This window comes from Barbus barbus (assembly GCF_936440315.1).
Source record: "Barbus barbus genome assembly, chromosome: 22".
Classification (NCBI taxonomy): Eukaryota; Metazoa; Chordata; class Actinopteri; order Cypriniformes; family Cyprinidae; genus Barbus; species Barbus barbus.
In genome coordinates this window covers 28,351,471-28,366,124 of record NC_136750.1, presented here as the reverse complement: position 1 = coordinate 28,366,124, position 14,654 = coordinate 28,351,471, and the positions used below count along the sequence as shown (strand labels likewise).

General features: G+C 34.8%; 1 protein-coding gene across 7 annotated transcripts in view; it reads right to left on the bottom strand.

The window, feature by feature from the left end:
* The window catches only part of LOC306888406 (protein FAM168A-like), a 45,060-nt gene that overhangs the window by 7,183 nt on the left and 23,223 nt on the right, over positions 1–14,654 (bottom strand). For 2 of the 7 annotated variants that reach the window (XM_079446670.1, XM_079446672.1), the window contains 6 exons: positions 12,089–12,180; positions 8,368–8,448; positions 4,094–4,219; positions 2,083–2,225; positions 869–1,043; positions 744–773 (listed from right to left, as the gene is read on the bottom strand). In XM_079446670.1, coding sequence (XP_079302796.1) covers positions 744–773; positions 869–1,043; positions 2,083–2,225; positions 4,094–4,219; positions 8,368–8,448; positions 12,089–12,180 — 647 coding nt within the window. The remainder of the gene's footprint in view (positions 1–743; positions 774–868; positions 1,044–2,082; positions 2,226–4,093; positions 4,220–8,367; positions 8,449–12,088; positions 12,181–14,654) is intronic. The other 5 variants (XM_079446673.1, XM_079446671.1, XM_079446674.1 and 2 more) reach the window with 3 other exon arrangements.

The window sequence follows — 14,654 nt, the reverse complement described above, 5'->3', positions numbered from 1 at the left end:
TAAGCAATTGATTTCCACTTTTCCGATTTGATATGTGATGAGAAAAGGAAGAAAAGCGAGTTTAGCAAAAGACGGACTCGAACCCCGTCGATCGTATCATACGCTACCCCCCAGTGCATTACTCTCCAACCTCCGCCACTGCAGACGCAGAATAACGTTATGCAACGAGATGAAATGAATATGAAACGAGTCTATTTTTCCTCTAAATTTAACGTTGTTTTTTTCTAAATTTAATGAGTTTATTCTCAACTTTTTATTTTGACTTTTTTCTCGAAATTTAACAACTTTTTTCTCATAATTTAATGAGTTTATTCTCAACATTTTATCTCAACTTTTTTTCCTCGCAATTTACCGACTTTTTATTTTGAAATTTAACGAGTTTTATCTCGAAACAACGACTTTCTTATCGAAATTTCCTGAGTTTAATCTCAACATTTATTCTAGACTTTTTTCTTGAAATTTAACGACTTTAATCTCGAGACGGTTTTATTTTTTTATTACTGCTTGGCCCTAATCCTCTTTCGTAACAAAAGTTCGTAACAGAGTGTTAAAGAGATGGCAGCAGTTGCATTGAAATAAATCTAGTTAATTATCTAAAAGTGTATTAAAAACAGTGATTATATAAATTGCAAAACATTTTAATATATTTTTTCATTATAAAATAATTTTTTATTTTAATTTTAAAACTATGTATGTATGCATGTATGTATGTATATATGTGTGTATATATACAAGATACCTACCGTTGACGTAGAAGAGTCGCATATCAGTAGCTGTATTTTTAATACACATTCAAGTATACATTAATTTGACATGTTTAAATATAATTTCTTAGCTTCAACAATATTCTCATTTTTGAGCGTCTCACCGGCAGACATGGCCATCGTTGTTCCGGCCACCATGCCCATGGCCATGCCGTTGGAGCGGGGCGCGGGTACAGGAGCGGGATAGATGGCAGAGGGGATGCTGTTGGGCTGGACCACGGTGGTGTGGTGGATTACATGAGGCTGGGCGGCGTACACTGGCTGTGTGTAATAAGCACCCTGAGAACAAAACCAACTCAAATTACAAAAGACCAGTGATGCAGAGCTGAAAGGCTCAAGGTTCAAAACCTGTAAGGGGTGATTCACTGTGTTTTGATGCTGGGTGTTATGGGAAAAAATCCTGGTTCAGAATCAGAATCAGAATGAGCTTTAAGTATGTTTACACATACAAGGAATTTGTTATAGTGACAGAAGCTCCACAGTGCAACAGAAGGACAGTAACAGGACAGGACACAGGTAATGAAACACAATAACAGGAAATAACAGGTTGTGTGGCAAATAAAGGGTCTAAGTTGACTACAAAACATCAAGCAACCAAAATGACTCTAGTGATACTTTTAGATCCTAAACCACATTATTTTATCATTTACTGCAATCAAATTACTATATCAGATGCAGTACCATAGTAAACTATTAGAAAACATTTTTGATCTTTCAAATAAAGCTGAAATAAAAAATAAATATTATATGAAAAACCTAAACTAAATGAAAATTAGAAATAAGCTGAAATAAACTTAACTGTTTGAGTTGTAGCACTCAAGAAACTAAAATAAATTAAAAATAAATATAAGTATTTAAAAGAAAAAAAAAAACTACAGAAAGCAGAAAAAATGCAGACAAAAACTAAAATTAAACGTGAAAATACAAAAATAAAACTAATTCAATATATTAATGCATACTATGAATAATACTGTACTAAATGACTAGCATATTTATTACTCAAAAGTATTTTTTTGATACTCAAACAGTCTTTTAATGTGATTTATTTGGGTAAAAATATTCTATAAGGAAAAAAATTATTATTTTATTAACTGGGAATTGATTTCACTGTTATTTGAATCATTGTTTCATATTACTGCTGTCATCTTTATTGCACAAATGCATTAAATATTAACAAGATTTTACAATGCTTGCATATGGTTTGACCTAGATGACGTCATTTCAGGTCAAGAAAAGTAGTCAAAACACAACAAAACATTAGACTAATCATGGACTGTGGTGTAATTCCAGTTTGTTCCGGGTCAGATTAGGGTCTTACCTGAGCATAGAGGTTCTGCTGGGGATAGGCACTTCTAATGGGGTACATGGCCGCCTGGTAGGGGTTAGGAGACGGGGAATACGGCGGAGGGGCTCCATTGGTCTGAGTAGGGGGCACTTTATAAGGCGTTCCTGCAGTATATCCTGAAATACAGAACGAGACGGAGAGAGAGTGTCAGGTCAAGCAGGCATATGCTAAACAACAATCGAATGAACAAGTATGTCTAAAAAATGTTTTTTTACACTCGCACATGTCTCCGGTTGGATTTCCAAAACCTCCATGTCGCCCCATTCTGGTGAGCAACAGTAAAGCACACTAGAGTTGTAAGGAGGGAGTGTGCTGCAATTCTACAAGTGTGCCACATATGAAGTGCAAACACACACACACCCTTTCAAGTCAGAAATATCACATATTGAACAAGCAAACACACACGGACAGACTTTCTCTTTTCTACACACACCATCTGGCTTTTATTGGAGGATTGTTGACAAGTTGTAAAAAATGCACATGAATGTCACATCAGCTGCACAAATGGGAATGCATTGCTTGAGGCGTTATTAGTTACACAACACACTAACAGATTCCCTACATATCCAAGAAATTCTGTCAGTCATTTCTACACGTTTAACCACCACTGATGCAACACACCGGATTCAACTCTCTTTAGTCAAGCTGAGCCATTCAATTGGTCTAATTCAATCCCGCAACACTCATTTAATGCTGCAATCCAAGTCCAAAAGCCCTGCTGACTGTCTACAGTGAGAATGAAACCTTAGATCTCAGACTGTATGACTACATTATGCAATGTGAGATATCACCCATCACAAACCCTAGTGAGCCGCCTACCTAGACAGCATTTTAAGACCGTATCAGCACAATCTGACACAAAAGAAAATGTTGCTTTTCAGTGTTGGCTAAATCCATAAAAACATTTCTGTTACTTGAAACGTTAAAATATAAAATACTTCAGCTTATTACATTTCAGCTAGTTCATGTTCATTTAGTTGATGTAAAATAAACTAAAATAAAATGATAAAACTAACAGAAATGACAAAACCACACCACAAAATTACGAAAACTTTAAAATTAAAAACAAATATATATTAATAAAACTATTAATTATATCAATGATTTGCTTTTTTGACCAAATTACTATAGCATTATCTTTTGCGGTGAGGACAATCCCAGAATGCATTGTGAAAAATCATTCAAACTGGCAAAGCGGAAAAATGACAATTATAAATATATTTATATAAAAACAATATAAATCTTATATATCTATCTACAAAGCATATCTATTTTATATACTAATGTCAAATTTTATTGCAAACAATTATGAATTGAGACTCCAGAGCACTTCATGCCAGTCAAAATAAATATAAAATAAGAAATGTTAATTAATAGGCATAATAATTATTCAAAATAATATTTTTATTATATATTTTAATATTTAACAAATCAATTATCAAAAATAAATAGATTACTATTGCAATAATTCTATTGTGCAATAAAATAAAATTGAACATTAAAAATCACTATTATTATTATTAATATTATTATTTAACATAATAATAATAATAATAATAAACAAAGCTTTTTTTTGGTAATTACAAAATTCATATGGGTCATACTTCAGGTCTGAAAATATGGAAATCAAAATAAATACAGAAAAATCACATCCAGTAAAAAAAAAAAAAAAAAAAAAAAGTTTCATTTTGACTTCGGATGCTGCCTTATAGTTGCCTATGTAAGCAGTAGGCAGCAGGGCAGCTCACTAGGTTTTGGAACAGAACTTGTTGTAAAGTGTGTTTACACAGCATGCATGAAAGTCATTATGTGATCAAATCGTGCAGCGTCAAAACGGTGTGTTTGTGTGTGTGCGCTCGGGGGAAACAGAACAATGAGGGCAAGTGTTCTTCAGATGCAGTGCGGGGAAAGGGTGTGTGTTTGTGTGTTATAGAGTCACAAGGAACACACAGCAGTTACAGTAGAGTATAGTAATGATATTTACTGAATGCTGTAGATGAGGCCTGGTACTGCCTGCTCTCTGAGCCAGCGTCCATGGCCAGGTCATAGGAGCCTTCTGCGGCCCCCGGAGCAGATGCCGTCTGGGGCCAGGCCTGCTTCACCAGCAGCACTGTCCCAAACAAACACAACACAAGAAGAGTTACACACATGCGTCACTATTGTGTGGCCACATCTTTTATCTCCAAAAATCCCCCAGATTCTCCTCTCCTCCACTCACAGTCCATCAGTAAACCTGCATTAACAAACCCCAAAAGTAGGGCTCCAGAAGTAAAAATACTAGTCAACAAAAGGACAGATCTACTGTAGAAACCATTGATTTTAATACCGAGTTCAATTGGCTACACTATCCACAATCCTGAAGCAAGAAGGTGCTGAATTGAGCATTGAAATTTCCCCAGGTTAGTGAAGCTAAATTGACCAAACTAGCTAGCTAGCTACCTAATGTGTGACCCCGGACCACAAAACCAGTCTTAAGTGTCAATTTGAGAAATTGAGATTCATACGTCATCTGAAAGGTGAATAAATAAGCTTCTCATTGACGTATGGTTTGTTATGATCGGACAATATTTGGCTGAGATACAACTATTTCAAAATCTGGAATCTGAGGGTGCCAAAAAATTTTAATAGAGAAAAATCGCCTTTAAAGTTGTCCAAATGAAGCTCTTAGCAATGCAAGTACTAATCAAAAATTAAGTTTTGATATATTTACAGTAGGAAATTTACAAAATATCTTCATGGAGCATGATCTTTACTTAATATTCTAATGATTTTTAGCATAAAAGAAAAATTGATAATTTTGACCCATACAATGTATTTTTGGCTTATTGCAACAAACATACCCCAGCGACCTCAGACTGCTTTTGTGGTCCAGGGTCACATATAGGATTTGGTGTTGTATAAAAGACAGTAATATACTAAATGCGCTTTATTCGACATTTATATATTCTTCTCTAATGGCAATAAAGACTTACTTGTAAGTCTATTAAAAAAGTAAACATTCAAAATATATATATTTTTAAAAAAGTAACTACAAAAAATAAATATAAATACTGTATTCGAAGAATATGCCGTTATATATAATATGATAAATATCTTGAACTGTAATATGATGCATAGAAATGCTAAATGTTTTAACATTTGGCAGTGCAAAAAGATTTCAAAATGTTAAAATTGCATAATCAGAATTATGGATTACAATTGAATGGATAGGAAAACTTGCATACAATACAATACCGTCTATTGCATCTTTACTTCAGCACGTGGAGCCTAGTTATTTCATCTCAGAAAGGTTATTTTGCACTTTAATCCAATTTTGTGTAAAATGTCTTACTTTTGGAAGTTCAATCAGCAAAGGAACAATAATGGTTTATCCGCCACATTGGAAATGGAAGATTAAGTGTGAGATATTCCACGTAGTGTGCTACAAACATATACTGCACATTTTGGCAAATGTAGCAATCATTATCTGTGCAGTTTATGCATACAATGTTATATACACCAAAAAAAAGGATTAGAAATATGGTAGAATGCTAACGGCATAGAGGTTGGCATAGAGAATAAAGATCTAAGCAAGGTACATTGTAGGCTGAAATCACTCAAAGGGATCCCTCATGAACTATTGGCCTTACGAAAGCCATGCAACCCCGATTACTCCAGGAGGATCTCTGTAATAAGATTACTGGATGTTACGTCAGATAAACGCATCGGCAAAGTGATTAAAAGGTATTTAACTGTAAGTCTTCCTTCCAAATGCAGCAATCCTGTCAGAGCCACAAGGGGGCGATGGAGTGAACTCATGAGATGTTCCCAAACACCAGAACAGAGGGACAAAGAGACTGCTGGAATCACAATGCATGATGGGACTCTGCCGCATAGATGCCTCACACATGACTTTACCGCAGCACTTCAGCCTGCGCTTATGCATGCATGCATATTATGATATGCATGATACGTATGATAATGATTAAATTATGACACTATAGGAAGAATAGTCTGAAAGATCCATACATTTAATAGATACGTAGAGGTCGACCACTAGCAGATTTTGCCTATACCGATACTTAAAATAGAAAAAACATGGTTGATAACTAATTATAGTAAGTAGTTATTAAAATCAATAATGTGTTCAAAAACTTTCCACTTAATGTAAAATAGTAAAACAATGACTTAATGAGAACATTTAGAAATTTCAATCAATTACAATACATAAAAATAGCTAAGCTTCATCACTACGGACACTTTTATTATTTTTATTTTACTGTCATATGACATATCTAAATAACTAATGCAGAAACAAAAAGACAGAAATAAATTCAACTCCATGTCAACTGACAGTGGAGTTTGAAAATACCGATAACTAAAATTCTAAATAATGGCCAATAAATAATTAAAATCAATACGATAGCTTTTAGAATCGATAATATGAATGAAAACGTTCCACCTAATGTAAAATGGTGCTAAACTTTAAAGTCATATGAAATATATAAATAATGTTAAATTAGTGGAGAGAAAAAGAGGGACAGAATTAAAATGTAATAGAATTGTATAGAGGTCGACAAATAGTGGTTTTTGCAGATACCGATAACTAAAATTGGAAAATGTGGCAGGAAACCGATTAATTGCTAATAGTTTTGAAAAACAGTAAAATGCATGAAAACTTTCCATCTAATGTAAAAATGTGCTCGAATCAGAAGATTAACAATATGATTAAACCATGAGAATATTTTGTATTTATTAAAATAAATCACTATCAACACTTTTATTATTCTTACTTGGATGTTATATAAAATATATAATTGTACAAGAGATGGAAAGAAGAAAAAAAAGGGACGGAAATAAAACGGCCCAACACAGGGCCAAAATTGTTAGGGAGCAAGCACATTTTAATGGTATCCAATTATTCATTGCATAAAAAAAAACACATTCGGCACAAACCACATCCTCATTCTTGATATGTCCATTTAGCATCTGTCTAATTTTACTGCCTTCATCCAAATCATGAATTTGCACCAAGACAATTTAACAATATTTTATCGGACACAGTTTTTTTGTGTCAACAACAAAATGTGTGAGAATTCCTTTTAAACGCCGATAATTTGCTATCCCAACAATGCTCTTTACCATGTAGCTGTATTTATTTTTTGTATCTAGCATCTGATTACCAATAGTCTTATTACAAAACATAGTCTGTGATACGTATTTTAATTGGTATTTTTAAATGACAAAAAAAATAAAATACGGATATTGCAGAAATCTTTGAGCTCTAAATGCTTTTAAATGGAGATATTGGGTGGAAACCAAAAACACTTGAGAAAGTGTATCAGATTGTGTAAAAGAACTGCTGGTCAACCAAAAGTACCTGATATCTGAGATCATATCCAAGCAAGCCAGAAACTAGACCAAACAAAAATATTAATAAAATGCCAGCTTGATCTCTGATCTACGGCAGCCTGTATAAGCATCTGAAAATGGCAGGTGGCATGTCATAACATTACAGACAGAAAATATACAAGCATCTGTTCAGGGCGCCACTGATTACACCACAGACCTCACAAACCAATCCACTCCTGCACCATTTACATCCTGATCCAAAAATGTCTGCTTACAGCACAAATCCAGTTTCTCTCTTTTAACAAAACTGTATTAAACACCATGCTAAATGTTGAGTCCCCGCTGGCTCAAACAAGCCTGTTAACACAATACTAATGGGAAACGATCTGCACTTCTCATCCTCACTGCGTCTGCCTTCTCTCAAGACTCACATCATGCAGGTTTACAACTTCTAAATATCATTTGCGGATGCATTATTCACATATATCTCTCCAGATCGAGACACAAACAGATTTATTGATTAAATTCATTTCAGGGAGCAGCTCATAAAGAACAAAATACAATTAGTGGTCATATGCATCAGTTTTTTTCAAGTTCAGCTGTTACAGGAGTACTAATAATGCCAATTTTGTGACGTTTATTGTATATATTTAGTTTGAGCATTGCATCACTAGCTGGAAGCAGCACTATCTACTAACAATAATACACTGTTTAATAGTTCAGCTACAGGCCAGCATCATCAAAACGAGGCTAGACCGTAAAATGCATTAGGGAGCGTATGCGTTTGTGAATACAAATGCATGTGTTTTATTGGTGTTAATGGATCATTAGTGTGTGTAAGTGTTCGGTCTCATGTATTTTTTGCTAATGTAAGTGTGTAATGCTTCATAATCAGTGGACAGAATGCATGTGTGAGTGTATACACACCTGGTGGGTATCCCGGGCTACCTGTCTGATAAAGGTTGGCTGTGTAGGTCGGGGCAGTCGTAGGATAACCTCCAGGATAACCTGTACACATGCAAAGAGACAACAGTTGAGAAATGACATTAAAACTGGCTGAGAATCAACATGAAATCAAAATGAGCAATTTATTGGCCATTTCTAATGACTGAACTACTGTATTTTTTTTATTAAAAATACAGAAAATATATTTTATTCCTGTGATGCAAAGCTGCATTTCCAGCATCATTACTGCAGTCTTCAGTGTCACATGATCCTCCAGAGATCACTCTAATATGATTATTTGCAGCTCAAGAAACATTTCTGATCATTATCAATGCTGAAAACAGTTGTGCTTTTGATCAATTTAATACATCCTTGTCCAATAAAAGTATTAATTTCTCTAAAAAAAATAAATAATGAATAAATTAAATATATATTTTATCAAGAACATGCATTCACGGGGAATCAAACCCATGATCTCTGCATTGCAGACATTTTTGAGCATACACCAAACAAATGTTTTCCTTTTCTATTAAAGCCAACAGAACATAAATTGATGACAGCAAGTGCAGATTCACTTCTGTAAATGAAGTCTGTTAATTACTGATCCAGATCACTCTCTGTAACCTGTGCCATCATAAGAAAAAGACAAAGAGAGTCAGAGAGAGCGAGGTGAGCTCTTGATTGAACAGGATGGGCACAGATGGTCTCCATTACGACTCGTCTGTCTCAATAAGACACAGTCGGATGAGTGTGAAAGGCAGCGCATCGCTCTCATACTGAACAGCACAAGCTGTCAGCTGTACAGGGCATCATGGGAAAGACTATTTGGGATGCATTTGATCGACATTGGAGGATGCAGGACAAATAAAGCTGTTCAGTTTGTTAAGAGTGAACCTGTGAGTATCTGTTTGATCATGTGCTTCTTAAAGGAACAGTTCATCCAGAAATGACAACACTAAGCAGGTTTCAATTACAGATTTGCGCAAAACTTTGGCGATATTTTATAAATGTCGATAAAAAAGTATTGCAAAATGACGGCGTTTCCATTAACCAATGTTACGCGACTAAAACGTATCCTTTTGCCTCTCGCAATAAGTCATGGCAACGGATTTTGGCGATATTCTTTCAAAGGAGGCTATGGGTACAACAATGAGCATGATGTTATTGTTTACACGGTGGTCAAGGATATGCAGTGCGAATGTGGGTAGCCACGCCATCGTTTTCAAAAGTCTCCGTTTTGGTCCATTTACACTGAAACGCAACCCTGGAGTTTTCAAACTAAAACGGGGTCTGCAGCGTTTTCAAAAGTCTCCGTTTTCGACCGTGAAAACGCCGGAGTAGAGTAAATGATGGCGTATCAGAAGCAAAAGTTATGCGTTTTAAAACAAAACGCACTAGTGTAAAAGGGGCCTCAGTTCCTGGAGGGCTGGAGCCCTGCAGTGTTTAGATGCAAACCTAATTAAACGCACCTTATCCAGCTAATTAAGTCCTTCAGGCTTATTTGAAAACTACATGGTTTGTGTGTTGGAGCAGGGTTGGAACAAAACTCTGCAGGGCTGCGGCCCTCCAGGAACCGAGTTTGACACCCCTGGTCTAAGCATTTTTAGCAAGGAAAGCCCCTTGTACTCGAGAGCGTATTACAAAGTATTGATAGTTGTGTAAATATTGTCATACCAACAGCTGTCTGAATAATTTTGATTGATAGAAAGGTATTATCAAGCTAAATTTGTTCTGACACAGTTTAACTTGGAGTTCTTGTAATATTTTATTAGCATTTTCTAAACTATAGCGAATAAAATGAGAGAAATGTTGAAGGTGTCTGAATAAATTTTGGTTTGACAGTATCTATTTGATAAATGAAGTTAATCAACTAACATTTTACATACTCATTTGTTTTCTTTACCCAATATTGAAAAAATTGAAAAATACAATAAAAATATCAGTATCGGTACTCGGTATCGGCAAGTACCAAAAATTAAAGTATCGGCATCGGGCGAGTACTGGAAAACGTGGTATCGGTGCATCCCTAGAGGTTATAGTACATTGAAGAATGATCATATTAATTTTTACTTACGCCATGTGACCTGTAAATGTGGAAAACACATTTTCATTGCAGTTTTATGAAATATTCCTTTTTCGTATTGCCTGAAAACCACCTCATGTGAGCGTAAAAATATTTTGCGATGTTTCCATTAGGCATATTTTCAATTCGCAATTTTAATTTGCGCAATTTCAAACGCAGCTTCTGTCATCATTTACTAAATCTCATTGCATTTCTGTATATTTTTCTTTAAGAAGATATTTAGAAGAATGCTCAACCCTGGCATGATGTACATAAACAAGAAGTACAAATTCACCTGCCAGAGCATTTCTATACCACATATTTTTAATAGCATATGCTGCTACTATTGCTATTGTCTCAAGTACGAGCAAATATTCAATATATCAAGTCGTTTCATAATTGATGAATTTTGCAACATTAACACTTTATTATGCTTTGAAACAATCTGTAATGTATAAAGTACCACATTAATAAATGTGACTTGACTATTAGCCATAATAGTCAAGTCACAATGGTTTCTTTTTGTCTTTAAACCTGAAATATGTAACTTCCTTATTACTATTTGCACCAAATTTTCAAACTAGTTTCCCAAAAAACACTTTGAAAGTGGCACACTTTTCAGAAATCAGCTTAATGGTATAAATATAGTGGCCTCATTCAGTGACTAAAAATATTTTAAATAACATACTTCACTTTTAAAGAGACAAAATGCATGAAATGCATTCAAAGCTACAGCAAACGCTCTCCTAAGATATGGTGATATTCGTCTGTGTAAATACCAGAAGATCAGACTGTATGTTTAAGCACAGAGCATCCTATACATTCTTTCCTCTGAAATGACCTGAAAAGTCATCCATGCGTTGAGCAGTGCTCACAAAGACACGGTTTGATTACGAGTGTTTCCAGCCCCGATACAAACACTCTCTCCACCTGCATGTGCACTGACCCACAACTCCCTTTAAAGCCGGGATTTTAACGTTCCATTTCATCATTCTCTCACTTCAGTTCATTCCAGCGTCAACAGACATGCAGAACCACTTGTACTTTAATAATGTCGTACAGTTATTATAAGAATGTGTCCAGTGAACTGTGTGCTGTCTGTCTTCTATAGAGAATCTCTCTCACTGAAAGTCTGTTTTTATTTGGGTTTTTCTGGGTAAGTGAATGTGTCAGTTACATTATCTAATATACATACATATGTGAAATATGATCACAATTTCAAATAACTGTTTCCTATTTGAATATATTTTAAAATGTAATTCATTCATGCGATCAGAAGCTTTCAGCAGCATTACTCCAGTCTTCAGAGTCACATGATCTTTCAGAAATCATTCTAATGTTAAAAAAAATGTCATTTTTGGGTGAACTATCCCTTTACAGATGATATTACAACAACATTTGCACTTTTAAATTTCTATATCTTTCAGAGTGAAATAGGAAAACCTGATTAGTAGATGATATTATTGGCTAATATTATTTATGATCTTGGATGCATCAGCAGAAAAGTCTTTTCATTGGTTGTTCATTACATTTTAATGATACCAAACCTCTTCTTTAACATGAATTATAGTGCAAGACCACCGACATTTATTAATAAAGCATGTTGTGTTGTTAAATACATGCGTGTCTCTCATCACGTACCTGTGTATGCCATATTCTTGGGGTTTCCGTATGGGTTTCCCGGCTGCACTGGACTGTACACCGGGTTCATGGTGGAAGACAGCCTGTTCTTACTGAGAGAGACAGACAGAGAGAGAGAGAGAGAGAGAGAGAGAAACAGGCATGAACTGCTGCAACACAATCATCTGCCTAAACAAATCAAAATAAACAAAATGCACACGACTCAAAATTTGTAGGCCGTACATATTCGCTCATGATGCATCATACATTTCCTGTATACCTCAAAAACACCAGTCACTGGCCATTTTTACCTGGTTTTGAAGAACTACGTTTAGCTCGGTTTAATCTCAGATCACATTTTAGATGATTCTGAAAAGCCTCAGTTGAGCCACAAACTTCACGTGTTTGAATGCAGCTTGTCACATGATTTTGTTGTATTTTGCATGATAAAACCTTGCGTTTCAATGTAAGTATTAGATTAGATTACCATTAAAGTCAATTTACCTGTCTGATGTTGTTTACTCTAACATTAAAATGTTTGGGGTCAAAAATATTTTTTTTTTGAAAGAGGACTCTTTTGCTCACCAAGCCTACATTTATTTGATGAAAAATTCAGGAAAATCAGTAATAATTATTACAATTTAAAAGAACTGTTTTTAATGTAAATATATTTTTCAATGTAATTTATTGCTGTGATCAAAGCTGAATTTTCAGCATCATTACTCCAGTCTTCAGTGTCACATGATCCTTCAGAAATAATTTTAAATCATTCTATTGCTGCTCAAGAAACATTCTTACTATTATCAATGTTGAAAACATTTCCTCAGGATTCTTTGATGAATAGGAAGTTCAAAGGAATGCATTTATTTGAAGTGGAAATCTTTTGCAACAGTATAAACGTCTTTGTCATTTTTAAAATTAATTTAATACATCCTTGCTGAATAGTATAAATTTATAAAAAAAAGTGCTGACCACAATGTTTGAACAGTAATGTAATAGATACTGTTTAATCAGTAATTATATCTGATCATTTAACTTTATCTTTTACTCACACACACACATACGGAAGACTTGTGTCTTTCGCTGTGCACTAAAGTTCAACTTTGCTGAACCCATTAGTAAATTAGCAAATGCAAAGCCACAAAAACTGAGACTTCATTTTTTGCATCAAAACAAGTTCAAAAGACTTCTAATTTAGTCATTTCAAACCAGTTATAATCGATTATTTATTATGCAATGTAGGGATGCACAATATTGGATTTTTGCCGATATGCCGATAATTTTCAACTCATTTAGGCCGAGAGCCGATGCCGATATATAATTATTTTTTAATTTTGGTTAGTTTGTAATAAGAATTTATTTGTTAGAATTAAATAAACAATAATGAGGTTATTTTATAATGACAGTACATTGATGATTTGAAAATAACTAACTATAATAAACTATACATTAATCACTGCATTTATTTTATGATTAAACATTTGTAAATGGTCTAAAGCAAGAGTTGTAAAAATTCTGAAAATCTTTTAGAGCTCATAATTTAAAAAATAACATATTACAAGATTACACATAATTAATAAAGTATATATAACATTTAATTTAAGTGTCATGTTTGTGATTTTTTTTCATGTAAGCTATAGCTTCTGACCATTAAATCAAAACACTCGTGATTTTATGGCATCAATTACTGCTTTTTTTAATCAGAAGCACAGTCTAAATATTAATTATATGCGTGTTTTGCTTTCATTTCATTAGAAGTATGAGAAATAATTAAAACTGCTTACTGAACGGGCAATTAGGAGCCGGGGGAGGCTGCCGCTGCACGTGCTATTACAGTTTAGTCGATCACACACCGAATGCGTCATTCTGTACGTGCATTCTCAGTTTAAATGCAGCAATGCAAAGCAGTGAATCCAATCACCATTCAGGCAAAACTTTGCTTCAAGAATGAGCCACAATGCTGACATGATCTAATCACTAGCACACCCTGAGCACATGCGAGTTGATGTATTCCTCTTATTGGCAAGACATATCGGCATCATTTTTGTATCGGGCCGATGCCGATATTTACATTTAAAGCAGTTATCGGCCGATTCCGATATTGGTCCGATAATATTGTGCATCCCTAATGCAATGTATTAATTATTGAAAACAGAAGCCCTCATATCCCTTGCAGGGTCTGAAAAAATCTTGCATGTGATGGATATTTATCAAGACTTCAAAAATAATCATCTAACAATGTTAAAAACGAGAAAACAAGTGCTGAGCATTAAAACAGCAGCACAGTGGCTCCTTACGGAAAACAGTGTGCCTGTCAGTGTGTGTTATCCTCTCTCATTGTGCATGTATGTGAGTCTGATCTCCCCTGAACACTCTGATGGCATTATCAGTCAATCAGTCGGGGGAAAGATGGAAATAGAGGAAGAAAAGCTCACGAATATGGGATCATGTGTCAGCACCTTCCCCTCGCACCTCAACAGGAAAGAAACAGGAGAAGGCTGTGAGCCTGGAGCTGTAAGCATGTGTTCAGATGTGCCGTGAGTGTGTCACGAGCGCGTGTGTGGGAGAGGTGAAATGTCAGAGCGAG